Genomic DNA, 25,602 nt, shown 5'->3' with positions numbered 1-25,602 from the left:
TCAAGGGTAGAGTCAGGGTCATTAAGCAATGAGAAGGAACGAAATCGATACTGAGGATCTTCATCAAACTGATCTAACCAACGCTGAGGGCATAGAAGGCGAGCCATGTGGATGTGGTTGAATCCACGTTGGTATTTCTTGAGAGTTGGGAGCAGTGTCTCATCGGTAAGGTCCTTGGTTGAAAGACGCATGATGTTATCACTGATTTTTGTCGTATCATCTGAGCGACCACTACGGGCTCCTGCGTTTATCTATCAACAGTCAGCTAGTGTACTTTAGAGGAAAAGACAAATACCGCTGCAAAAATCTCAAAGACTGCCCTCAATAGATCGTCTGACCCCAGGTCCTCTAGTTGACTGATGTGCACCTCGAAACACGGGAAGAGGAATGTCATGATGTGCATATAGGAGTGCATAAATCGGAAATTTCTACACGGTTGTCAGTAATTTATATCAATATATGCACTTGGTACTCACTCTGGCATCTCAGGTTCCTTTGTCTCACTGTCGCTATCGTCCTCAGCCTTTTCCTCCTCATCTTCAGCAAGCGATTCAAGAATCCCCTTAACCATAAATCTGTGGAGTACGATTCCCTGTACATTGGCCCAGGGATGGATAAATCGAGGAATGTTTCTTGATGTGAGCCAGTAGTACTTCTTGAGGGCGGAAAAATTCCTGTATTTTTCGTCAAAGCCAGAACAATGTAGAGAGGAAGGATGACTACTTCACTGATTTAGGAGGAGACAGACCATGAATTGTTGGTGACCTCTTCCTCTTGCCTAGCCTCAGCGAATCCGCATCTTGAATCTCCACATCCTGTTCATCCTCGCTGTCATTCTCATCCTCATCCTCGGATACTTGTTGTTGGTGGCGGGTGTCAACAGGGTCCTCATTGTCAGAGGACACAACCTTGTGAGAACGGTTGGTCTTGTGCACAGGCTGCCATGGTGGTGGTGTTGCTATCCTCGGCTGCTTGATAGGCTTTTTCGATTTTTTTTTGTTGGAAGATGTTGCAGGAGGTGGGTGAGTTGTTGTCTTGGCCTTTTTTGCCTTCAGAGGTGCCAGGAGAGGAGCAGGCTTCATGGTTGACTTTGAAGGAGGATGAAGTAAAAGGCAAGAAGGACAAGCATGACAGTATGTAATGTGTCATGACACGATTCTTGTAACACGTGATCTCCACCACCACCGCCATCACAGCGCCGACTCGCTCTCAGCTGTGGAGTCCAGTTACCTCTCGTGTTTCTCTCTCTTCCTGCATCTCTCCCTCTATTTCTCATTTTCACTGGGTAACACAACTTTTTATTTGTGGAAATTTAACTAAATCTGTTTTAGGCTATTATGGGAAGATGCTCTTTCTGCAACGCCTCCTTTCACAATGCTGTGGCCTGCAAAAACCACGAGCAAAGGTGCCCAAGGTGAAAGAATGTCCATATTCAGTCTCGAAAGCATGTCACATCCCCATCCGATGTGGAGGAGAATCCAAACTCGGAGATGGTGCCAATTTCTGCTGGGACAAGACTGCAGGCAATTCGTGAGCATCTTTTGCCCAAGAGGCATCATATCAACCTTAGCAGAGACAATGCACCTGTATGTAATGCCTATGATGTTTGTTGTACATCTCCCGGTCTAAATTTTGTTCTAGATACATGAAATTGATGCAACCATGAATGAAACAGCAAGGACCTTGCCGCATACTCCAACTGCAGGACTGTCTAGTTATGCCGCCATTCCAGATGAAGATGAGCAAGTTGCCAGCCCTCCTCCCATCCCTGTCATTTCAGAAGGCCGCCCGAAGCGAAATATCATCCTTCCAAAGCGCCTGCACGATCTATTACCATCTAAACCTACTGGATTTCACCTATTTGCATCACTGGAGCAAAAACCACCTCTCCCACCTGCCATGCCTCAGCTGTCACCATCCAGGTCGCCTTCTCCATCAGCCTCACCACCACCCGAACCCATATATCTCGAGACAGCTCCAAATGAGATGGGTCTTTATCAGTGTTATAAGGAGTGGCCGACTGTTGACCCTACCATGGGAGGTGGTCTCGATGAAGTCTCTGATGCTTCAACATTCACTTCTCATGCCGACTGCCTCACAAATGCACCTGAGAGCAGTACTGATCCATTTTATCCCTTCCCAAATGCGACTATCTTCCACCTTTTTTCGTGGTTCTATCAGTCAACATCTAAATCTTTGTCAGATGTCACCTCCCTTGTCCAAACTGTTCTACGGGCACCAGATTTTGATCCTGAGCATCTTACCGATAACTTTGATGCTGTGAAGGAGATCAAGGTGCTCGATACTATTGGCAAACAACAAAATTGTCTTCCATTTTCTTTATCTGATGGCTGGCATGAGACTTTGGTAACCATCAAGCTGCCTCAAACTGGTGTTGAACACATCTCTGAGGAGTCTGCTTCCGAGTTCGAAGTCACAGGCGTTTACCACCAGAACCTTTTGGACGTGATTGTATCTGCCTTCCAGAGCACTGCTTTCCTTGACTTTCATCTGAAAGGTTTCAAGGAAATGTGGGATCCTGGAAACAATGACCAGCCGGAACGAGTATATGGGGAGGTATATAGTTCAGATATCTTTCTTGAAATGGAAGACGAAGTTCACCTGACACCTGACCCAAACAGATTGGAAACTGTTATTGTGCCATGCATGCTGTACTCGGATTCAACGCATCTTACTAATTTCGGGACAGCCGCACTCTGGCCCATCTACCTGTTGTTCAGCCTACTCTCCAAGTATGTGCGGGCTCGACCAACGTCAAGAGCATCACATCATATTGTGTACATGCCTACCGTTTGTTTTTACCTCGTCTTCTGCATTTAAAATACTGATTATATTGAATTATATCAATCAGATTCTGGATAAAATTCAAGATGCCTATCTGAAATACTTTGGATGGCGTGCATCCCCTGCAATCCTAACTTTTCTGAAACAGGAGCTTGTTCATGCTATCTGGGCAAAGCTTATTTCACCAGAATTCATGGATGCATATATAAATGGGGTTGTAATCTTCTGCGCTGATAATATTTACCACCGTGTATACCCTTGCTTTTTTCTATACTCAGCTGACTACCCTGAAAAGTACGTTAATATTAGTTTCTATTATTACATTCTAATTCATCTATTTTACAGAGTCCTACTCGCAAGTATTAAGTCAATGGCTGAATTTCTATGCCCACGCTGCTTAGTAACCAAGGAAACAGCATCGGAAATGGGTACCATCAATGACATGAAGCGCCATGTAAAAAAAGCTAGAGTGGATACAACACAACAGCAAAGCTGGATTGAGAAAGTTCACAGCTGGATTTATGAGGATGGCAATGTTGTTGATGGCAAGGCAGTGAGTGATGTACTGAACCGCCAGTCTCTATCACCAACATGAGTAAGTCAATAGTGGTCTCATCAGGATAATGCCATGCTAATGTTCTATTAGAATGCATTCTCCTCAGTGTTTATTTCACTCTTCAACTTCTACCAGATGTTTGTCATTGATCCTCTGCATGAGATTGAACTCGGAACATGGAAGGCGCTCTTTATTCATCTTCTACGGCTTTGTCAGTTTTACAGAGTGAAAGGTACTAACTATGCTAAGGAAGGCGAAGTGCTACACACACACACACACCCTAACACACTCAATAATTGCGGTTCAAAGGGGTAAGTTACACCAGGTCGATGCTTGTACTATGGATACTAGTTCCGGGTTGATAATGAATATAATTTGTTTGATTGCAATATTCTGAAACAACACAAATCTGAACTTTCTGTGTTACCGAACACAATCTGATACCAACGGGCTGCCTGGTGCAGTGTCTGAACTGATACTGTCTGCCTGGTTGCAGTTTTACTGGTACTAACATGGATTCTGGACTGTACTTCTGACTGTCTGTCTGTATCTTTCTGAACTGACTGCTTTCTGAATGGTTCTTGCACACAAAACGTGACCAGGTCACTAAATACTATTCCAGGTGAGTCTAGGACTCGAAGCTCTTAACCAAAACCCATACTAATTTGCTTGGTAGCGTTCCGGGGGCCAGAAACCTGACCTCCCGCTAGTTTACATGGACAGTATTTATACTATTCTACCCTATCTATATTTCCAATCTTTCCAGGTACTATTACTGCGCTCGCTGACTGAGCCGGGTGGATATGAGCTCACTTCCTGACAGATATGAGCTCATATCCCGGCTCCCAGGTGAGCCCGATCATGATCTTGTGCTGCAACCTGGTGTCCTGGCTCATGATACTAAGTTTTACCTGTACCGGGGCAGAGCCCCTGGTGTTACGGTTCTTGTTTCTCATCTACCCAGCGAGCCAACCGTCTGCCTGAGAGACTAGGAAAGCTGCCAGGTAAGTAAAGCCATACGTGATCGTTCTTTGTTTTGTTATTCTTACTTTCGGACCGATGCCATCAGGCGGCCATCAGTGCTGGGATGCCGGTTCAGCTGCAGCCATGTGCTTTCGACCTGCCTGGACCTTTGGTCACTCGGGCTGAGTCATCGGATCACTGGTCTGTTGCCCGAGCCCTTAGGCTTGTCACGGCTAAGTCTTTACTGACGCAGTGGGGTTTAACACTTCTTGCTGTGTACCTTGCAGGTTCTTTCTTACTCGCACCGCTACAAACGTAGTTTGTAGGATAATAAAATTAGATTTATACGCGTTTTCCAAGGGTAGACGCCAGGCAGGTGTATCAGGAGGCGATATTATACAGGAATTAAATAGAAGGTATGTCTCTTTAGATGTTTCTAGTCATATCACTGTCTTTAATTCTGCTTGTAGGTTCCGAATGATGCCTACATTTGGACAAGGAACTATACAAAGGTTCAAGAATAATGTATCTGACCTTAAAAACTTTGCCGCTTGTGATTTCGAAGATATTCTTCAGGTATATAGCTTATTATTCTAACATATCTCAGTGCTGACTCTGGATCTATCACTTGTAGTGCGCCATGCCATGCTTTGAAGGACTCTTTCCTCCGAAATTGGACAGGCTTGTCCTTGACTTGCTATTCTTGTTTGCTTGCTGGCATGCGAATGCTAAACTTCAGATGCATACTGAGTCATCACTCCGAGTGTTCGAACGTCTAACGTGGCTTTTCGGGTCCTTCATGAGAAAATTCAAGCGGGAGGTTGATAAAATTGATACACATGAGATTCCAAAGGAACGCGAAGCTAGGGCACGGCGCGATATCAATAACATGAAGAAGAAAGGGAACAGCATGTCAAAAGGTAAAATTTCAACAGCGAAATTACAGAAAAGATTTAATCTTTCAACATATAAATATCATGCCATGGGTGATTATCCTGGAGTGATTTGTGCATTTGGAACCACAGATTCATATAGTACTCAGCTGGTAAGCCTCCAAATTTTCTATGCCACGCTAAGCTCATTTTATTTCAGGGAGAGCTTGAGCATCGGCAAGTCAAGCGTTTCTATGGGCGGACCAACAAGAACAAGACCTTTGCAAAGCAGATATCACATCATGTTCAACGCCAAGAACGCCTCTGAGAAATGCAACGAAAAATCGATCTCAAGGACCAAAAACACCGAAGTCGCCCTATGCCTGCAAGGGATGGTTCTGAGGTGCTCCCGTACACAGATCCAAGTCACCACCATCATATATCACCATCTACAAGTTCAAAAATATATCTGGCTCCATGGCTTCATGAGAATGGCAGCGACATTGCATGTAATGTGAGCTATCTAATCCTGGATCATCTAAACTCCCTGTAATAATGATCTGACATCACTTCTAGGGTTTTATTCGAAAGCTCAAGGACCATTTACTCTCTCGAATTCTCAATAGTAATGATGAATTCACGGATCTTCATCGCCAGAACCTCATCATTGTCGACAACCGCCTCTACTCACATCAAATTCTTCGTATCAATTATACTACCTACAATGCTCGTCGAAATCAAGATTCTATCAACCCTTGTACTCATTCCGATATTATGGCCCTTTCTCCTTCTACGCAGACTGATTTGGATAGCGATAACAATTCTCATCCTTATCTATATGCCAGAGTTATCGGTATCTTTCATGCGACGGTCCGTCATGTTGGCCTGCAGTCTGTTGATCACACCGCAAAGAACCTTCAGTTTCTATGGGTCTGATGGTATGCATTTGATAGGAGCATCCCTTCTGGGTTTAGGGCAAAGCGCTTGCCATGCATTGGTTTTCTCCCAGGTGATGATCCTCAGGCGTTTGGGTTTGTAGATCCTAATGATGTTCTTCATGCATCACATATTATGCCTGCCTATGTCTATGGTCAAACGTCGGACATCCTTCCACCCTCAATTTGTAGGAGATTCAATGAGAATGACATGGATTGGGCACGCTATTATGTGGATATGTAAGTCCATCCTCGAATTCTATCATTCTGTATCTATGATCTGACTGGAAATCGGAGAGCAGATTTGCTGATCGTGACATGTTCATGCGGTATTGCGGCAATGGCGTCGGCCACAGCAATACACGAGAGTATACACGGGGATTGTGGGAAGAGCTTCTCGATGCTTTGGGGATCACTACATCGGAGAATACTTCTGAAGTCGCTGAATCGGATGCTGAAGAAGAAGAGGATGACGCTGAACCTGGCGCCAATACTTCGGAATTGGGTCATGCGCCAGCAGACTTAGCAGACTCGGATACTTCTGATGCTGAAATCGATGGTAGCATTGAGGATGAAGACAGTGACAGCTCATGGCATTCAGATGACTATGTCGAGCTAAATGAGCCTGAAGAAGACGACGAGTTTGATGATGATGGGCTTTTCGGATATTCCGCTCTGTAATTCTTACTAGACTGAAATTAAATTAACATAATTATAATTGATAAGGCTGATGCGACACAATTTGAGAGCCATTGACTGACTACTTCGGATCTCTTCTGGTTCAGGCCTCTTCTATGTAGGTCTATCTCCCCTCGAGTAGACCACACAGATCCTATCGAGGTCTGGAGTATTCTGATCAGACCAGCCCTGATCTGATCGTATCAGACAGGGCACTTCAGATCATTGTTGGCTGGTACCGCTGCCCAGATAAGGCCGACCTGGACCAGAACACATGGCTGAGGTTTTGGTGATGCCACAGGAAAAGCGTATACCAAATAAGAAAACAATCTCCACGCCACAAAAAAAATAGGGGGCACAGGAGCTGGCTGGCACCTTTTTACCGCCAAACGGAAGCACAATAGGGACATACCCATAACCCACTACCAAGGTAGCGGGAATAATGAGACACGCCTTATAGGAATTAGCTCATGGCTACTTGATTAAAGCGACTTCCAAGCCCATGAAGATGTCCTACACAACGCATGTAGGTCGAAGAATACAGGGAGAGAACGGGGCGGAAATATTCAGTCAGTTACGAGAACCAAATCAGAGAGTCTGTGATCGGCGGGCCACGACCGATCTATGCCAGTTTGGCCCAGCCTTCCGGATCGAATAATCCCGAACAGGACCGTTAGTAGACAGATTCAACACCAGCCAATCCCTGCCTCTGCCCTTGACCTCGTCCACCAATGTTGTGTACCACCGTGCTACCTTAGGTTTTACTCGATGCATATCTTCCTACAGGTCATCTGACAAGACGAGCAATGAAATTTCCGTTCTCAGATGCGGCATCAGATTCGATTACATTTTCATTCGCGCCTTTCAGTTCAAGTTTTTCCGTCCGCCTCAGATCCTTTTCTTCCATTCCAAGAGAAATTTTTTCTTATCATGGAGAATCGTTAGCCTGTGCGCAGGGGTAGGGTTAAGGGTGCAATACAACCGCGAAAGTACTGACATTTTTCGCTTAAGCAGGGAACTAACTGCTGGCGCTTTGAACTGGATGGATATCAGACAGATTACTCAGTTTCACCTGATGCACTGAGAGTTCCGTTTTACATTGTCTTCCGGAATATCTATGTGATCGCTTTGATTTCCTATCACCCGCGACGACTTCTGATTGTACGTAAAACTCCTTGCTTTGCTTCAATGTCTTAACATATTTCTCTAGTAATCATCTCGTCCCTTTTCTTCTGCTTTGAGTGGTTTTTATTATCACTTTTCCTTCTCAGCCGAAAGGTGAGAAACCCATCTATGTCATGGCATTTAATTGATGAACGGGGTCAGGGCTGATGTAACGGGGTCGACATTCATGCGATGATACGACAGTGCCCCCCATCACGACCAATGCCATGGACATCTGCATATCATGTACACACGGCCTATACATGAACACAGGCGCCTCTACGTTTGATAATTCAGAGATGCCTGTCCTGTCATATCCGACTTAACCATCGCTATCTTTCGCACCTGAAGACATTACCAGCCCCTTGGGCTGAAAGATTTGATTCGTGCCCATCGGATTCTGGATCCCTGCCGACAATCAAAGCTGGTGTGATTTTGCTGACTACTATATCCCGACTGCATATAGCTCTCCAAGATGGGCAAGTACAGCCCTATTAGGTGATCCGCTCCCGAGCCCTTAGTCTGTCAGATGGAACGCCAAACCCGTCCTATCCTCAGCTACGATATTCATCGATTTTCCGTTCTATGGATCATCAGTAGGAGTCTCCGTCAAGCCTTCTGACGTGGGAATTCCTTGGTATTTCTACATGACTTTTGACAATGATGCAGGTCGTCTTCCCCCGTGGACTCGTCTGAGCTTTCACAGAGACTCGGGGTAGAGGATGTCCTCATATATCATTTGATGGCTAGCTTCCGTCTATCGTACCAGCTTTACGACTCGGATACCATGTGGTCTAACTTTGTTGTCTGTCGCATTTCCCGACCCTTGGGTTGTTTATGTGATGAGACGCCATCATGAAGTGACGCTCGTGGTCCAAGCCCGGATACGGCGGAACTCGATGCATCATATCGTTTCCTTTCCTGATCAACACTCCCTTCCTAGCGACCGTCATCTTATTAAAGATGTTCCACGCTCTTCCTCGGTTGAAACGTCACCTTGACCTCGAAATGATCTGTCCTGCACGGAAAAACCTACGGATCTGCTTAGTACACTGCAATGGTTATCAATGTGGGGCTTTTTGGACCAATCCAGCCATAAAATGAGGTACTTGATGTCGAAGGTAGGCACCCATCAGCGATGTTTCCTTTGCGTCAAAATGTAATGGTGCTTTTGTCCATCAGCTGCGTCGGTGGCTCTGTATCTGGTTTCAATGTCAATTATTAATCATAAGGATGGATGTACGATCACTATCAAAAAGGCCAGGCGATTCGCTTCATGAAGAGCAAGTCTTTTCTTTCTTTCATCCCTAGTGGATTTGGTCTTTTCTCCGTGTCTCGATGTTGACATCTACTCTCCTTTTTGTCTTTCTTTTTCAGCTCTTCGCAGCAGTTAGGACAGCACCGGTACCATTTGATTTCGGTGGTCACCTCAATAATATCTTCGGTGGCGAAGACGATAATTCTAGCACTAATGACGAGGACTCAAGTGGGTTCTTTGACGGGCTTCTCGACAAGGCCGAGGATGCGGTCTCGGAAGACGCGAGCGACTTACTCAAAGGTATCCTCGGAGACGATGACTCCGCCTCTTCCAACACGACGACAAGCACTGTCAGCGTCAGCTCAACAGATTTAACAGCTGCCTTTTCTCGTCCGGCCTTCTTCAGTCGTATAGCTTATTGCTCCAGTGCTTCCGTAGAGAGTTTCAGCTGCGGCGCACCTTGCGATGCTCTTGAAGCGGAATCGGTCGATATCTTGGCAACTGGTGGTGACGGCGGTACAATACCAAAGTGTATGTCCCATGTTCTCTTTATTAATTCTCTCTGACGCTATGTAGTTGTCATCGCGCATGACAAGTCGACCAACTCGATTGTCGTAGCACATCAAGGCACAGACCCGGAAAATATGTACTCCCTACATGTTTTCTCTACCAAGTAGTAAACTGACGTATCTTCAGACTCTCTATCCTCAATGATGCTGATTTAGTTCTCACCCCGATCGACACTGAATCTTTCCCTTCGGCGGCTGGGAGTATGTACCCTTTCTCTCTCTATTGTTTAATGCTGACATTTTCGTCCAGAAGGTATAGAAGTCCATTCGGGCTTCCTGGAAACATTCTCGAGAACTGCATCAACCATCCTTTCCACCGTAAAATCCGCACTGTCCAGCACCGGAGCAGATAGTGTAGTTCTCACAGGCCATTCTCTTGGCAGTGCATTGGCCATGCTTGACGCGCTCATGTTTAACGATGCCCTAGCCAACGTATCCATCCAAACCACCACATTCGGGTCCCCGCGCGTGGGTAACCAAGCTTTCGCAGATTTTGCCGACACTTCTCTCTCAAGTGGGGTTTTTGCGAGAATGACCAACAAGGCTGACCCCGTTCCGCATTTGCCGCCGATCGTGTTGGATTTCGTACATCCACAGGGAGAGGTGCATCTCGGGGATGCTGGAGCTGTGCTGTGCGAGAGACAGGAGAATAAGTCGGAAGCTTGTGCAGATGGGGAGGGGCTGTTAGCTATTACAGATGGGGTGGGAGATCATCTAGGTGAGTTCGTCCCATTTTGAGTGAAATAGGGTACTGATCTGGAAATAGGGCCGTACTTTGATGGGATATCCTTTGGGCTGGGCGAATGTTCGGCATAACGGTCCGCTTTTTATATTTGCTTCTCTCGTTAGCCGTGTTCTTGAAGCTTGAAGGGTTGCTGCCATGTATTTATTCTATATAGGATAGCTCAATATTGATCACGTACCGACTTCTATTTATTGAAATCATATATGAATTTGGGACAAATTCGAGGAATCATCGCATCGAGAAGTACTATCTCATGCTCACATGACTCGGCGCTGATCTTTCGCTGTCAAACGACGGATTTCTCTCCGGTCCCTCATCGACCCATCTTTCAAGTTTTTATATTTCCAGAAGTTGGTGTGCAATTTCTTCTTCAGACTGCATTCTGACGTAAGATATCAGTTTAGGGAGCGATAAATCAAGCACCGCAATGGGGCCGCCCCGTCTAATCAGATTTCCAAATGGGACCTCATTCGCTCTAGACGCTGCCATCGATTTGTTTGTAGAGTCTCTATCGGATCCTATTCGTCCATCCCATTGTGTCCTATTCTATGCTTCCTCCTCTCCTCCATTTCTGGAATTTTAACGCCTTGGCGGAGCTACGAGCGTCTCGCCACGATCTACTTAAAACGTCTTTAACATTTCTGACGGCTCCACGGTCGCAGGATGAGGTACACGCTCTCCAGAGCGCCATGGAAACATGTTCTTGTCCAAAAGATAACCCACTTTCAAACGGACTACACAAATACTGCCCATCCATTAAACACCGCCCTGGTCAACCACACTCTCTTTGCTGAAATCATTCGCATCATGTCCACCATGCTTGTATCATGCATTCTCAGCCCTAACGAATCCACAAAGGACATGCTACACCACGGTATCCATAAACGTGCCCTAAGGGAGGAGAAGCGCGGGAAAGCACCGATGTGGCCAGGTTACCCCCAATGAGTTCTATTCGACGTTCGGTGCGGAGACGGCTGTCAAGATGCTTTGGCAGTGGGCATATATGTACCAGCTTCAGCCATCCTTTTTACTCTTTAGCAGCGTTATCGTCATGGCCGGGACGACTCTCAGCGTCATGATCTTTATCATGCCCTCTTTCGCTCCTCAGCTCATCGAGATCATAAACAAGGACGTAGATTCTCTGGAAAAAATAGGTTCTCTTGCTGACCGCGATTTCACAGTCTTGCAGCAGGCGGAGACTATTGCGCTAATAACGACCACGGAGATGATAGCCAAGGGTGAAGGGAGACGCGTCAATACCTATTGGCAGAACCACAAGGAGGCGCTTCTTCAAGCGCTCAGCCGGGTCGTGAGCATTACAACCGGTGCTCCGTTTCATGAAGAACTCCTCAAAAGGGTCTGTATCATCCACGATGCTCTCAGTGTTCCCCACGATCCAGCCAAGTACCATCCTCTCATCCTCGAAGGCTCTCGCGCCCTACGCGAAGAGCATAAGAAGGAGAACGACTTCTGGAGGGCATACAGAGCCATTCGCCAGGCTACCGTCAGTGATCGATGCTATTCTCCGGGATGCTTGGAGACGTTCACGAGTATGGGGAGGAAATTCCAATTCTGCAGCGGATGCGTGCGCGTGCCGTATTGCTCGAGGCAATGTCAGCGGCAGGCTTGGAAGACAGGACAAGCGCCGCATAGGATTATATGCCAGATGGTAAAGAGCTTTTCGGATTGGATCGAGCTGCAATATAAATTCAAGATAGAGGATTATCTCGAACCGGATGTGGTTGAACGCATGTGTCGGGAGAAAGGCGTGGAGGAAAATGATGCGTATGCTATTGACCGATATTTCGACGTGCTGGATAAATTGCTCATCATAAAGAACCCGTACGATTCACGTGTTGGAGAGGGTCATTGATATTCGCTCTTTGCCTTAGTCTGCGGCTACGATCTCATTTCGCACGTATTTCTGTACTTTTCCGATAAAATCCATTGTAAGAAGACCAATGCCTATCCACCAGAATACGCAACCTATCTTAACAGCAAAACGTCTGCCATGGCTTACATTAACATCGAACGGCAAGACTCAGACTCGAAAATACTGCTTTATGGGATAAACACGGAGTCACTGACAATGATGCGGTGTATTTGGAAGAGGGAGACAGCACAAATTTAGTCCGTCGACATGCAAGCTTCACAAAAGAAGGAGGGTCAAGTACGATACTGCCAGTATTATGTATAATAACATAAGAAGACTCTTGTCACAGAGCTCTAAGCTTGCAGGGGTCCTGATCAAAATTATCTTCCTGTTAGATGTGCTATAATTCAGCTGCGTAGCTGAGTTACTGTGTGTACTTAGACCAACGACAACCAAATGACGGTTGATAAATTTAAAATCGCACTTTCCCTGCGGCCCGGATCTGCCGCTGCATCCCACTTTGGAATCTTTCGGACCAAAACTCTAATACGCGGACCGATTTAGACCGAATGGTTCGGCACCGTGTCCCGATCAAAGTTCAAACCGCACGACGATGTTGCCCTCGCTTCGTCATTCCTTTCAAACTGGTACAAAATTCGGCTTGTAAGGACGGCAGTAAGTATACGAGTAGCTGTACCCTACTTTTGGTTTGTGCTTACGGACTAATCAACTGCAGTATAGTGTCGTCGCAGCAATTTTTACATCTAAAAGCAACTCTATTGGCCCTATGCTTGTCTCGTTAAGGATCGCACCCCATATGGACGACAACAGCTGCCTGAATACCTATGATACAAAATCTTTTGTCAAGGGTGCAATGGTGTGTTTATATCTACGATAACGATAGCCATGAGAATTCTGACATCCATTGGTCTTCAGCTTTAATCGTCATCACATTTCCAATATAATATTACCTCACCGTTTTGTCTCCTGTACAGGGACGAAGCCTGCCAAAAGATTTGCCTATGGGAGACCACAAAAGTTGTGCCCGAGGTAGTTCCTTGCCTTTCTACTTTGGAAGTTCAATCTCATAGATCTGTTAGTGCTTTATTTCATTCGTATCAATGTTGTACTCGACGGATCGCGGCTGATTCCTCAAGCTCAAGGTTGACTTTCCATCCTGACTCTCAACCAAACGTTGCAGGGTGACGGATTTCTGGGCTGGCCACCGATACTATGGCGCATGAGCCCGAGGTTTGATAAATATCGAGACGCATACAACCTGTGTCTTGATGCGTAATCATTGATATATATGTGCTGCTTTGACTATATGCGCCCGCTAGTGTCTAACGTGCCCTTGCTATTGATAGCCACGTTTTGCATTCCGAAACAATGAAGCCGGATGTAGCCTTGGTCCTGTCCAAACGCTTGCTACGTCCACAGAATGGATCTCTCTCAGCCTCCACTTGAACGCTTCAACAATTGTTCCTACAAACATTCCGCCTTCCTAAAATTAAGATGGAATCTCGTATTACCCCAACAGTGTTACTTGCTCCCTTGCGATCTCTCGATTATGCCATCCACCTACCGAGGAGTATTCTCGCCCTCTTACTCAGGTTTTGTCTGCAGGACGTGTTTGGAGTACGTACATCGAAATTCCCTTGGCTTCTACCACCCTTCAGTATATGTTTGCATTCTTTCATGAAAATAAAAGGTAAGTTACCCTGAGATCTGTCAAACCTTGACTAACGGGCATTTACTAGATGCATCCCTCGTCATTACTACCACCTTTTTGGACGCTGCGACTTCAACATTATCTACAGCACTAAAGTGAAGACCGGCCCAGGGTGCCATTTCCACTAAGTATGTCGTGTCAATGACATATTCTGTACCATGACGTATCGCGTTCCTGCTTCGGACGCCGAAATGCCGACTTCTTACCATCGTCCCACCCGATGACCATAAGCAGGCGCAAAACTTGGGCCATTCCCATGATTCCATTTACATCTTCGTCATCAGCTTACCCTTACCTCCGTAAATTTCCCAGTTTACTACGTCGACAGCATAGGCCTCTTGGCCATTTCCGAATCACACCGGTCCCTGATCTGGATGCAATAGCGAATCCTTGTAGCGTTTATTCTTGCCTTGTGCTTCTAATTCGTCCTTGCGCCAGCAGGACGACGACACTGCATGGCTGTATTTTCTGATGCCAGAACATCACCCAATGTGATGTCAAGTTCGTATCTGCCACTATCGGAAGATCGGTGTCAGGATGCAAGGGATCGTCATTCGAAGCATTCAGCACATGGGTTACCTTGACTTGTTCCATGAGTACTAGTTTCGGTGGTGTCATGGATTCCCCCTTCTCTGTCAGATGCACCATCACGGTCCGCGTGAGGACCAACGCTTTCGGTTCGCCAGTTTTGCTCAACCTATGTATCCCCATCCTTCATCCGTTCACTTTCTGGGCAGGGTATTGTGATTGAACAAACCATGGCCCCGATGTGGATCTGCGATACCCTGATCTAGGTTTCGTATAGCGGCCCAAAATATCTATCCCGTTTCCTGCAGATAGACTAGTTGCTGGGCCGCTTCAAGTGATTTGTATGGCACAGTTGGAACTCAGGATGAAAGCGCGCGCTTGGTCACATCAGTTCTTCACAACAAATTCAAATTCATTCGGTGACTTCTAAGAACCGTCCTCCCTTCCTCCGATTTCTTCACTAAACGTCAATCCACTAATATCGATGAAGAAGCGCCAACTTCAAGAAAAGAAAGCAGTAGCATCCCATAACGATCAAAAGACGAGAGTCCTACCCGTCGAGTGATACAGGCGTTCCTTTCCTTGTTCTCCTCGTGCACTTTGCCATTGTCGCTTTCAATGTTAACGTCCACCTTCCTTTTCTCCCTTCTTTCTCAGCTTTTCCTCACTGTCGGGGCGGCGCCTACGCCATTGGACATTGGCGATCTTCTTAGCAAGGCTGTAAACCTTCCCAACAAAGCGGTCGAGGTCATTACTGCTGGGGCGAAGGGTGCTTTTGATGATATCTTGGGAGCCACGGGGTCCAATGTGACAACCAGCGTTAGCCCTTCAGATTTGACGGCTGCCTTCTCTCGTCCTGCTTTCTTCAGCCGTGTCGTGTACTGCGCTAGCGCTGCTGTTCTTGCTTTCAGCTGTGGCGCACCGTGCGATGCTCTTGGTGCAGATTCAGTCGAGATTCTGGGCACTGGTGGTGATGGAGGGTACATACCACGATGTACGTTGCTTTTTCTTTCCTTTTGTTATTGTGCCCTAACCAACATTGGCGTAGTTGTAATTGCTCATGATAAATTGACTAACTCGATTTTCGTGGCGCACCAAGGCACTGACCCGAACAGTATGTGCGTATATCTACTATCTCTCTTCAACGGTATTGTACTGACGGCGCACCATCAGAATTTCCATCGCCAACGACGTCAATTTCCCTCTCATCCCAATCGACACTAAAGTTTTCCCTTCGGCGGCGCAAAGTATGCGTTTTACTATGTCGATTCTTCGGCACTGACTTTTTATCACAGAAAACATCCTTGTCCATTTCGGCTTCCTCGACACATTCTTACGAACCGCTCCGATTGTCCTCTCCATCGTCAAATACGGGATTTCCAGCACTGGAGCAACCACCGTAGTCCTTACAGGACATTCCCTTGGCGCCACGCTAGCGACGCTCGATGCGCTCATGCTCAATGACGCGCTCACCAGCGTATCTATCCGAACCACCACCTTTGGATCTCCCCGTATCGGCAACCAAGCTTTCGCCGATTTTGTCGACGCTTCATTCTCCAATGGAAGCTACGCGAGGATTACAAACAAGGAGGACCCTGTGCCGCATGTGCCGTTAACTTTAATGGGTTTTGTCCATGCACAGGGAGAGGTACATCTCGGAGAGGGAGGCGCCAGGGCGTGCAAGGGGCAGGAGAATGGGTCGGCGGGGTGTGCGGATGGGGTGGGGCTGTTAGCTACTGCCAATGTAGATGGGATAAACGATCATTCTGGTACGTCCGAAGGTTGGTTCCTTTGAAAAGGGAAAGTACTGATTCGGATGTAGGACCGTACTTTGATGGGATATCGTTTGGTCAGGACCAGTGCCTCGCTTGATTTTCTATTTCTTCTTTTTCTCCGGTGGTATAAAGGTTTTGTGTCTATCGTTTTGCAGACAGCTAATACTTTCATCTCCATCCAGGGCTTCGCTTTTAGATCGTATTTGTGCAACGGTGATTGCCTCAATGTTAAAAATTAATCATACCCAAGGCCGTGAACGTGTTCGTTCCTTCCCCGTCGATACAGCTGCTTACCTCTTGTATTCTCGTATATGGCCGGTTTCGCAGAGGTTACGGCCACTACGCCTCGACCTACACGTCTAGATAAAGTCTCGGCCAAATCATGAGACAGCCGTTTGTCATCGCTGATTGAGCTTCAACACGCGGAGCTTTTTCCATCCCTTCGTCACGTTTGGGGAACTGATGAACATGGGGTTAGTAGATATTATACTCGCAGCATTTGTCGTTTTGATCGTTTCTTTTCTGCACTAGTTGTTCCTTTGAAGGTTTCTTTGTCGCTTTAGCTCTGATGGCTTCTACCTTGTAAACCATGAATTGTCTCGACCGTAAGCAATTGTTTTGTCAGGCGTATTGGTCGAAAAGAATGTTCGTTCGAACTATCTGCTATCCGTTTTGGTGAACGCGGGGTCTGGGAGCATGCACTCCGTCCGCCTATCATTGTCCATAATCACGGACCTGAAAAGCATAGCTTTGTCAATCACTTGGCTTGAGTCTGATGGGTTTCCGCAGATCCGAGTCGGCCAGTTGACTCCCCCATGAAATTAGATTCCTCGAAAACCCGACCTAAACCAACAATTAATTACCTCCGCTTCGCAGATACCGTATCAAACCTTCACTCTTCCGCTGGGTTTTAGACCTTTTCTATCATTGAATCTTATTGATTTGCTCACCCAAAGAGCAAATGGCCCATATTCACGTCACTGACGGCGTTTAGTCATGATCCATCATGATAACGTGATCGTCTCTCTTGCTTTGCAATTTATCGGACGCAACGTGGAAAGATATCACAGCTGTCTATAAAGACTGGCCTATCGTTTCCCCATCATCCGCCACCTTCATTCTTACATTCCCTCCCAGAAGTGTGGCTGTTTTGTTAGAAAATGCCCGTAGAACCTCTCGACTCATATGAAGACTTCCAGAAAGCAGTACGCTTCCTTAATCGATGCACGTCTAGCCTGGTGCTGACCGAGCTTTTTCCACATCTTCCCAGATCAAACGTGATAAAATCGCTGTGGTTGATTTCTGGGCCTCGTGGTGCGGACCCTGCACAATGATCTCTCCGATCTTCCAGCAGCTCTCCGAGATTGATGACTTGGCAGTGATCGACTTTTATAAAGTTGATGTAGACAAGCAGACGAGGATTGCTGAAGAGATGGAGATACGTGCCGTAGGTTTGGTTTGACGTCATTGGGATCCGCCGTCTGATGGTCCTCCCTAGATGCCCACATTTATTGCCTTCAAAGATGGTAAGAAGATCCAGGAGATGGTGGGTGCTGACCCGAGGAGTCTCATGGTGCGTTTACTCTTGCATACCGCATTAACGACTCTATTAACTATTAACTATTAGTTGATGTTGCAATCGGTACTTCCTTAAACTCGATAGTTCACCTGATGTTTTGCATTGTACAATAGTAAATTTGTGCTGTGTGCAATTGTATCATACATATTTAAAATTTCTCCTTCAAGGACCTCTAGCGCTAAATCCCCTTGTCTTTTACCACCTTCTCGAATGGAACTTCCTGTGTTAGACGTACTGACTGTTCAGATGCAACACGCCTTCGAACCGGTGAAGACGGAAATCACCTTAAAGTTACCACGCATATAGTAGGGTCATCATCTTTATTCACCATGTGACACAAAGCCTCTGGGTTTTATTGACAGCTTCGTATTCCCCTGGACATAGAGAACTCGGGACAAAATGGACGAAACTTGCAAGTAGAAGGCTCCCAATTTCCCCAGGACAAGGCAACATCATTAGCTGGGATTAAACTGTATTCACGTCAGATGCGCGTTAAGCTCACAGCCGGGTACTTGATTTCCCACTTCAAGCCCAGCGGCGTACTATACGACACCAACCGAGACCTCAGAATTTTCATGACACCGAAAATTTTTTCGGGAAGTCCAAACATCCCGCGTCATGAGACAAGGAATCCTCCATCCTGAGCCTAGGTGACTTCAGTTTCGCACTCACTTCCGCGTTTTGATGTTTTCTAAAACACATTGATTAGGCTTCTCAGCTTCTTTGTTCTGGCTGTCATACCACGAGTTGTCGTCTACTCCTTCTGGAAATGAGTAGTTCATACAGCATTCGCTTGTTACATTCTGATTAACGCGATTCAATACTATGACATTAGCTACTAGCAAATAACTCAGAGTTTTGTGTCTGATTGACTATCATTAACACCAATACCGTCGATGCGTAGATGAGTGAACAGCTTGAGCATATAGCAATGATTCCCGATCATCATTCATCACGTCTTCGCTTAGTGCGAACAACTGATTGTTCGAAGGCGCTTGTCGGACCTTCGATGCATCCTGTTCAGAGTGTAGCGCGCTCACGGGAACAAGCCACGACGTTATGACACGGTTGAGCGCATACCGTCTCTGAGTATAAAACACGACCTAAGCATCGTAAATGAGCATCCGTCAACAGGATTTCCTCTCTTTTACAGCATGCTCGCCTACGGTAGGCATTCCCTTGGCTAACGTTGTTGCTCATCTGACGGAGCATTCATAGCTCTTTCCTTGCTCCCAATCCTGCTTTCCGCAGTCACGACGGCTTTGCCGACGTCGGAACGAGGTAGGGCTCTGTGGCTCATCCCAACTACGCATTTCTAAACCGTGTGTTTAGGCCTTACTGTCAATGGAACGGCTGCCGTGACTACCTCCCTCGTAGCCCGGGCCCAAGATCAGCCCCTCACTTTCGACAACTCCAACTGGATCTGGACTGGAGAAACCGCGAGTCCAGGTGGTGCCGCCCCCAACGGTCCTCGTCCATTCCGCAAGACAATTCCTCACACCAATACCAAGTGCCCCGTATGTGCGACTGTCATAATCATCGCGTAAGTTTCTCTTCGTCAAAAAAAGTCGGCGGTTTACCTACCTGTTTGTCTAGTGATAATCGCTACACGCTCTATGCCAACGGTGCTGAGATCGGTTCTGGCATAGCCTACGAAGGCAGCGGCTCTACATCCCAGGTATACACCGTCGGTCTCAACCCCGAAGTCGACAATGTTATCGCTATCAATGCCACCAACACCGGTGGTCCCGCCGGACTCATCGCCACAATTCATGTCGACTACCTCGACGGAACCAGCGAGACGTTTGTCACGGACGCGTCTTGGAAGACTCTCCGAGCGCCCACTACGGCCGGCTTCGAAAACCCCAGCTTGGACGACTCCGCCTGGATTGCAGCGAACGTTCAGGGTAAGGCCGGGATGGCACCATGGGGAGCTATCGCCCTTCCGCCCGCCCTGGATTTGACGCAGAGCAACTGGATTTGGACGAAAGAATCTGCTAACGCAGCAGTAACCGCACCTGTTGGAAACAGGGCCTTCAGAAAGACCATCCAATCGCCATACGGAAAGGGAGCTGTCTGTGCGAAGGTGGTGTTGACCACGTATGTCGATTCTACTCAGCGCTTCATTGGAAAAATGCTGACGGTAACCATCACAGAGACAATGGCTACACCCTTTACGCTAACGGCCAAGACCTTGGTTCAGGAAGCGACTACACTGCCGCTCAAGCGTACTCCGTGCCCCAATTGAACCCTGATGAGAATGTGTTCGCCGTGAATGGCGTTAACACAGGAGGTCCCGCTGGTGTGATTGGCACCATCCTAGTGGCATACAATGACGGTACATCGGTGTCCTACATTACAGATAACACCTGGAAATCGTTCGTTGGAGTTCCAAGCGGGTTCGAGCTCCCGGCGACAAACGACGACGCTTGGGATGATGCCACGATTTCGGGGAAGTACGGGGTCTCTCCGTGGGGTGCTATAACCGTGCCAAGGGCTTGATTAGTGTGGTGCCCAAGAACAGAACGTTCTTCAAGTTCGTCCGTATATCCTTGTGCAATTCTTGACATTCTTTTGCCTATCTTCTCTTCATAGCCTCTTCCTAATATAAAAAGTACAGTCATTGCGTGATTCAAAGACGGGCTGGATAGGGCCTACCCTAAGCACAGCAGTTATGCTCCAGCTAGCTATACCATTGGTGTAACATCCTCGTGGACAATCGCACAGAGCAACGCTCTTATGTGTTATGAGGATAACTAGAGCGCTAATCAGTCAGGTATTCTATTAGAATAGCGAGAAAAGTACAAACGACGAGGGTCATTTCACATCGATAGCGATCATTGATATAAATTCCGTCGCCAGATCTACGGGCTAGGTAGGCACACGCTCGTTGAATTCGGAAGGATCTCCCTGGATGAGCGTATACGACGGTGGTGAAGGTGAAATGAGGATCCAGCAGCAATACTTGTCGCTCCAAGTTCGTGTAAATTAACGGCCCTCAGGATACAGCTGCAGAGCTCCATCTGACCTGGTCACGCCGATGTTGGCGACTGCAGGTAAAAATTTAGATCATAACTGACCACCGAAATTCAATGACCATACCAAAGCACCAGCAGTTCGCGCGCCCTTGCATCCATGGGACGATCTAAGTGTCATTCAGACACATGGTATGAAACATATCTTCGTGACGTACCACAAGCCTGCTGTGTCTGAGCTATTCGCTGACCATGCTGTATGTTATCGTCATGTCAACGGATGGTTTTTTCTATCTGGCATAGATTTTCCTTCCAGGTTCAGGTACTGACAGCTGAGCCAGTTGTTTACGTTTCAAACGCGGCCCGCGCATCGAAAGCTGCATGAGCGTATGGAAATGATTGAAAACTGTTTGTTTTCTGGCCCCAATGAAATGACTCGGTGATAAACACGCGACCTGGAGCCTAGTTCAAATTCAAAAGTCTGTATAGTTGACGAAGGTCGACGAACTGCTGCAACGTACCACCAGCCTACGACGCCTCGAACATATAAGCTTCATGAGATGCACGCCCTTTTGAATTCATCGGGAGAGACATCATGCCTCGCGAGGTCGAAACAATGGCACTCAAAGCGATTCTTGCTGGGAAGCAGTGACGCAGGCATTTGCATGACTAAAATTGTTCGATGAAAAGGTAGAGAGTAGGAGAAAACGTAGAATATTTGACATCTCTGGGGCGAGGGGATTAATTCGATGGCAGTGAGAGTAGGAAGAAACAGAGGTTGGACAGTATTTGCCTTCAACAGGTCCTACAAACATCCTGCCGGTCCGGTGAGCCGGTTCACCGCAGTAAGCTTGACTCGGGGGGTCCTTCAAGTTGACTTCTTGGCTTGTTTATTAAATTGGAATAAATAACAGCTTCGAGGGAAATGTATTAAGGAACGTCTGAATTTTCACTGCAGACAAAGAAGTCAACTCGTGTGGCGTTGTTCATCTTTCATAAAAGATTGGTCAAACATGAAATTAAGAAATGCCGGACTTGCTACAGCATCAGATAGGCAAAAATCCATGACGGAAACACGATGAGATGCCCACAAGGTACCCCAGGTTCTTTGTATCCTGTATGCTTGGTGCGGGAGTTTCATCACAAGAGGGGGCTGATAAATGAAATCATGAAGGATGAATCTGGATGATCATGAGAAACGAAGACAGAAACATGATAAATTTTGGGGTTGGCGTAAAATTATCGCCATTCGGTCATACCAGATTGCGAGAGAAAATGATACCTGAGTCTGGCAACGTGATAAAATTTGACGAAGAATTGGCAGATGAAATAGATACTGGTGTCTGATCTCCAACGCGGACAATGACCCATACAAGGTAGCTGAAACACAGTCGACGCAAGGCAGAGGAAATATAGTGCGGAATTCAAGGGCTATAAGCTTAGTTTGCATGCTCTCTAACACAGAGAATAGTCACCCTTGAACTAATTAGCAGAATGAGAACTTGCTTGAAGTTGTGGTCCGCAGAAGCAATGAGGTGCGAGATCTCAGATTAGGCACATAGTAGATGTTGAGCAGAGAAGTTTACAACATAAGAGATGGGATAGACATGAAGCCATATTTCAAGAAGCTGAAAGCGAAGCGATGGTGATGCATTACCGTGGCCGGTTCAAGTTTCCTCCCTTACGGGCTGGCCTAGGCCATAAGACTTTACTTATCCAGTTTTCCAGTTATCTTCGTTTTATCTTGGATTTTTTTTCCGAAGAGACATTCAAGGATTTCAGAGTATGTAAGCCTGTATATCTCGTAGTCAGTCCCCATAACAACATTTCCACAGATGCAAGCCACTTTTGTTCCCTACTAACTTCAAGGTTGTCTGGGTTCAACGGCAACACTTCGTATATCATTTTTGGGTCAGAAAAGAAAATCCAGTACTTCTGATCATGTCTACGTGACCAATGTTCATGCCAAATGTCTCCATCTACAACGATGTCACCTCATTTGTGGTAGCTCTGAATGTAGTCTGGCTGGGGTCCGGTTCGGTCCAGGTTCAGGCAAATTTGCCTGAACCTCGAACCTGAACCTCGAGGTTCACTCCCCACTCCCTTGAACCTCGAACCTGGACCTGAGGTTCAGGTCCAAGAGGTCCGGTTCAGGTCCGGTCCAGGTTCAGACCGGGTTCAGTAAAATTTTCGCTGTATATATTGGGTACCAGTAGAACTCACCAACTACGCTAAATATCTGAATCCACATCATCAAAGCAAGGTTGAATATCCATTCAAGCTTCATTCTGGGCACTCATGCAACCATCCCAATAAGCCTCCTTCAAGCGTTGCATGGTACCAGACTTCTCAGTGCCAAGGTTTCATCAATGAGGGTCAGAATCAGTATGGCTTACATGTGAGAAAGCACATTCTGATGGTGCAGATCATCCTGGGACAGCGAGATAGTTGCATGCCATAGCAGATAGCACCAGATACTCATCTTGATGAAGTGAAAATAGTTCGAGGTTCAGCGGGTTCGGACCGGGTCCGAACCGGGTCCAGAATTTTTAAACAGGTCGAACCTTGAACCTGGACCCAGATGGCTGTGCCGGACCTGAACCTGGACCGGACCCAGACCTGCAGGTTTGGTTCAGGTTCAGACCGGGTCCACACAGTTCTGAACCAGACCACAGCCAGACTATCTGAATGTCGTCAATTCCACCCCTTGGGAATATTGAACAATGGAATCGGAAAGAGCCTGCTTCTGAAGACCGAGAAGCATATGATTCATTGTAACACTCATAATTGTTAGGCCCAAGTGGGGATCCTGGATCCCAAGGGAGTCATCAAAGCTTGTTGATTGGGAAAAGTATGTTGACATACCAGAAACGACATAACTGGGACGGAGCAGAGTATGCTGAAAACAACCAACACTAAACATGTAAGAGTAAAGGTAATAAAGGATGATGCTCACGTTATAAAGTATAGAACTGTACCTTGGAAGAGTAGACACATAATAGGCCTAGGGCCATATGCCAACAGGACCATATGTCCTAACAAGAGTGACCTTATGCCTCCTAATTCTTTGATTCCATAATACGCTGCAGAGATGAAGATGATAGTCTCATATATGAGGGTCAGTATCCTGGAGGACAGTTAAAAGGGAGATTATTATGTAGGAAAACACCTACCCATATACCAAGCAGCCTGTGCCAGTGGCAAAGTATAGAGAAATCACAATAGATGTGCTTGTGCTGCAGGCAAGCAAGCCAAAGAAAGTCCACAAGATCCACCGCTGCTTCCCCATTATTGCCCATATTCGGAGGACAAGGATACTTTCAATGATAAATAGCTGCAATGTCACTAGATGTAGATGTAAGCCACAGAAGTGTTAGTCATATAATAAATGGAAGTGGCACCATGTACCATATATAAGGGACTCGGAAAAAGTACCCAGATAACAGAGCTTAAACAGCGACAAGTTGTTGCTGACTACAGAAAAAAGTGGTGTGCATTGTAAGCCCTTGACGACTTGTACACAAAGAAGTTTAGATACTGACCATTTATGCATCTATGCTTGATGCTTAGCAAATAAGTCAGATTAGCTGGACTGAAGCAATGTTTAGATCCCAGCCCAGCTTACATTGGTCAATGAGGGATGAGACAATTTCAAAGCCTTAAGCATGACTCACCGTATTTACAAGCACTTCATCTAATAGGACATAAATCCAGTAGCCGGAGATAATAGCATCGGACAGGATGCACAGATGATATCCAAAATCCGAAGAATGAGTCCCAGATAGTGATTCTGAAACATTTACCTTGACAACTTGCATCTGCCGCCTGACAACAACTTACTGTAAAGAATAAAAACTTGATCCACAATCTTCTTGAAAACTGTCGACCCGTTTGTCATGTGCCATACATAAATAAAGCCTTGCTAGAATGAAGGCGTACCCAGAATAGTGTGATCTTCAAGCTGATCAATGGAAAGTTCACTATGAGGATTGAGGGACAACACACCTCATCGTCAAAGGTTATGAGATAGTCCCATGAGATCAAAGACCATGTCATATCTGGAATTTTGTTCAAAGACATCTGGGAGCAATAAAATACTACCCACATTGTGCAACCTCAGTGATGGGCACAGTCCCTGACATCTTGTAGTCGATAAGCAGATGCAGGTCCATAGACACGGTCTTTATATTGTAGCTTCCAGGATGTACGAAGAGCACGAGAAGATGATCAGCACAGCCATGGTTTCTGGGTGCCTTCGAATCATCATTGATCAATGACAGATATACAACCAATATAATTCGTTTGTATGCTGTATATCTTGTATCGATAACTACAAAATTGATTTTCAGTGTCAATTGAAAAGGATATAAGGGAGCTCTAGGTTCTCCTTGAGGCAAGAACTGAGATGGCATGATTGAAAACTTCTATGCAGTGCTGTAACAATCACCAGAGCCAGATCGAAGTAGATGAGTCAATATCAAACACTTCAGAGCTCACCTTGTGTTTGTGAGCTTGATGTTTGGATGGACCAAGCTAACACAGAAATAGAAGAAGATTGAGTGCCAGAGGGATCCAATCGTAAGACGGTAGACAAA

At 46.4% G+C, this 25,602-nt stretch overlaps 8 protein-coding genes across 8 annotated transcripts; 7 read left to right on the top strand and 1 right to left on the bottom strand.

Annotated features, from left to right (window-relative positions):
- Positions 1–1,662: 1,662 nt before the first annotated feature.
- Positions 1,663–6,812, top strand: EV420DRAFT_1700868 (uncharacterized protein; the record flags this gene model as incomplete). The annotated part of the gene is made up of 12 exons (XM_060479493.1): positions 1,663–2,811; positions 2,873–3,099; positions 3,151–3,358; positions 4,431–4,611; positions 4,665–4,740; positions 4,795–4,900; positions 4,959–5,369; positions 5,417–5,500; positions 5,552–5,710; positions 5,773–6,086; positions 6,150–6,371; positions 6,434–6,812. The coding sequence occupies 12 exons, from the start codon at positions 1,663–1,665 to the stop codon at positions 6,810–6,812; spliced, it is 3,516 nt and encodes a 1,171-aa protein (XP_060328110.1).
- Positions 6,813–9,311: 2,499 nt separating this feature from the next.
- Positions 9,312–10,616, top strand: EV420DRAFT_1482081 (alpha/beta-hydrolase; the record flags this gene model as incomplete). Its single annotated transcript, XM_060469848.1, has 5 exons — positions 9,312–9,762; positions 9,808–9,877; positions 9,928–10,001; positions 10,051–10,518; positions 10,567–10,616. The coding sequence occupies 5 exons, from the start codon at positions 9,312–9,314 to the stop codon at positions 10,614–10,616; spliced, it is 1,113 nt and encodes a 370-aa protein (XP_060328109.1).
- Positions 10,617–10,848: 232 nt separating this feature from the next.
- EV420DRAFT_1558415 (uncharacterized protein) lies at positions 10,849–12,483 on the top strand. The gene is made up of 4 exons (XM_060473737.1): positions 10,849–10,895; positions 10,945–11,083; positions 11,142–11,316; positions 11,442–12,483. Exons 2-4 carry the CDS (start codon positions 10,973–10,975, stop codon positions 12,416–12,418), a joined length of 1,263 nt encoding a protein of 420 aa, XP_060328108.1. The 5' UTR covers positions 10,849–10,895; positions 10,945–10,972; the 3' UTR covers positions 12,419–12,483.
- Positions 12,484–14,605: 2,122 nt separating this feature from the next.
- On the top strand, positions 14,606–15,130 carry EV420DRAFT_1558412 (uncharacterized protein; the record flags this gene model as incomplete). Its single annotated transcript, XM_060473736.1, has 2 exons — positions 14,606–14,611; positions 14,695–15,130. 2 exons carry the CDS (start codon positions 14,606–14,608, stop codon positions 14,899–14,901), a joined length of 213 nt encoding a protein of 70 aa, XP_060328107.1. The 3' UTR covers positions 14,902–15,130.
- On the top strand, positions 15,080–16,687 carry EV420DRAFT_681990 (alpha/beta-hydrolase). The gene is made up of 5 exons (XM_060483071.1): positions 15,080–15,672; positions 15,727–15,796; positions 15,852–15,925; positions 15,974–16,447; positions 16,501–16,687. Exons 1-5 carry the CDS (start codon positions 15,297–15,299, stop codon positions 16,548–16,550), a joined length of 1,044 nt encoding a protein of 347 aa, XP_060328106.1. The 5' UTR covers positions 15,080–15,296; the 3' UTR covers positions 16,551–16,687.
- Positions 16,688–17,284: 597 nt separating this feature from the next.
- On the top strand, positions 17,285–18,289 carry EV420DRAFT_1558408 (thioredoxin-like protein). Its single transcript, XM_060473735.1, has 4 exons — positions 17,285–17,658; positions 17,724–17,900; positions 17,952–18,026; positions 18,081–18,289. Exons 1-4 carry the CDS (start codon positions 17,614–17,616, stop codon positions 18,105–18,107), a joined length of 324 nt encoding a protein of 107 aa, XP_060328105.1. The 5' UTR covers positions 17,285–17,613; the 3' UTR covers positions 18,108–18,289.
- Positions 18,290–18,914: 625 nt separating this feature from the next.
- EV420DRAFT_1700862 (lectin) lies at positions 18,915–20,534 on the top strand (the record flags this gene model as incomplete). Its single annotated transcript, XM_060479492.1, has 5 exons — positions 18,915–19,199; positions 19,251–19,313; positions 19,365–19,575; positions 19,629–20,132; positions 20,189–20,534. The coding sequence occupies exons 1-5, from the start codon at positions 19,187–19,189 to the stop codon at positions 20,532–20,534; spliced, it is 1,137 nt and encodes a 378-aa protein (XP_060328104.1). The 5' UTR covers positions 18,915–19,186.
- Positions 20,535–23,687: 3,153 nt separating this feature from the next.
- On the bottom strand, positions 23,688–25,149 carry EV420DRAFT_1482076 (uncharacterized protein; the record flags this gene model as incomplete). Its single annotated transcript, XM_060469847.1, has 10 exons — positions 23,688–23,816; positions 23,873–23,922; positions 23,986–24,134; positions 24,181–24,352; positions 24,416–24,455; positions 24,682–24,797; positions 24,848–24,886; positions 24,947–24,968; positions 25,013–25,065; positions 25,113–25,149. 10 exons carry the CDS (start codon positions 25,147–25,149, stop codon positions 23,688–23,690), a joined length of 807 nt encoding a protein of 268 aa, XP_060328103.1.
- Between the last annotated feature and the right edge of the window lie 453 nt (positions 25,150–25,602).

The sequence above is a fragment of the Desarmillaria tabescens genome (genome assembly GCF_030435595.1).
Source record: "Desarmillaria tabescens strain CCBAS 213 chromosome Unknown EV420scaffold_30, whole genome shotgun sequence".
Taxonomy (NCBI): domain Eukaryota; kingdom Fungi; phylum Basidiomycota; class Agaricomycetes; order Agaricales; family Physalacriaceae; genus Desarmillaria; species Desarmillaria tabescens.
The sequence above is the reverse complement of the archived record's forward strand: the minus strand, read 5'-3'. Positions and strand labels throughout refer to the sequence as shown.

Excerpts from the sequence above, each read along its gene's own strand:
- EV420DRAFT_1558415 (XM_060473737.1), top strand. The coding sequence starts at position 10,973 with ATGGGGCCGCCCCGTCTAATCAGATTTCCAAATGGGACCTCATTCGCT. Across the intron at positions 11,084-11,141 it reads CTATTCGTCCATCCCATTGT|CTACGAGCGTCTCGCCACGA; the intron begins GTCCTATTCTAT and ends GCCTTGGCGGAG. Across the intron at positions 11,317-11,441 it reads ATCCATTAAACACCGCCCTG|GGAGGAGAAGCGCGGGAAAG; the intron begins GTCAACCACACT and ends ACGTGCCCTAAG.
- EV420DRAFT_681990 (XM_060483071.1), top strand. The coding sequence starts at position 15,297 with ATGTTAACGTCCACCTTCCTTTTCTCCCTTCTTTCTCAGCTTTTCCTC. Across the intron at positions 15,673-15,726 it reads TGGAGGGTACATACCACGAT|TTGTAATTGCTCATGATAAA; the intron begins GTACGTTGCTTT and ends ACATTGGCGTAG. Across the intron at positions 15,926-15,973 it reads TTTCCCTTCGGCGGCGCAAA|AAAACATCCTTGTCCATTTC; the intron begins GTATGCGTTTTA and ends TTTTTATCACAG.
- EV420DRAFT_1558408 (XM_060473735.1), top strand. The coding sequence starts at position 17,614 with ATGCCCGTAGAACCTCTCGACTCATATGAAGACTTCCAGAAAGCA. Across the intron at positions 17,659-17,723 it reads ATGAAGACTTCCAGAAAGCA|ATCAAACGTGATAAAATCGC; the intron begins GTACGCTTCCTT and ends ACATCTTCCCAG. Across the intron at positions 18,027-18,080 it reads CTGACCCGAGGAGTCTCATG|TTGATGTTGCAATCGGTACT; the intron begins GTGCGTTTACTC and ends ATTAACTATTAG.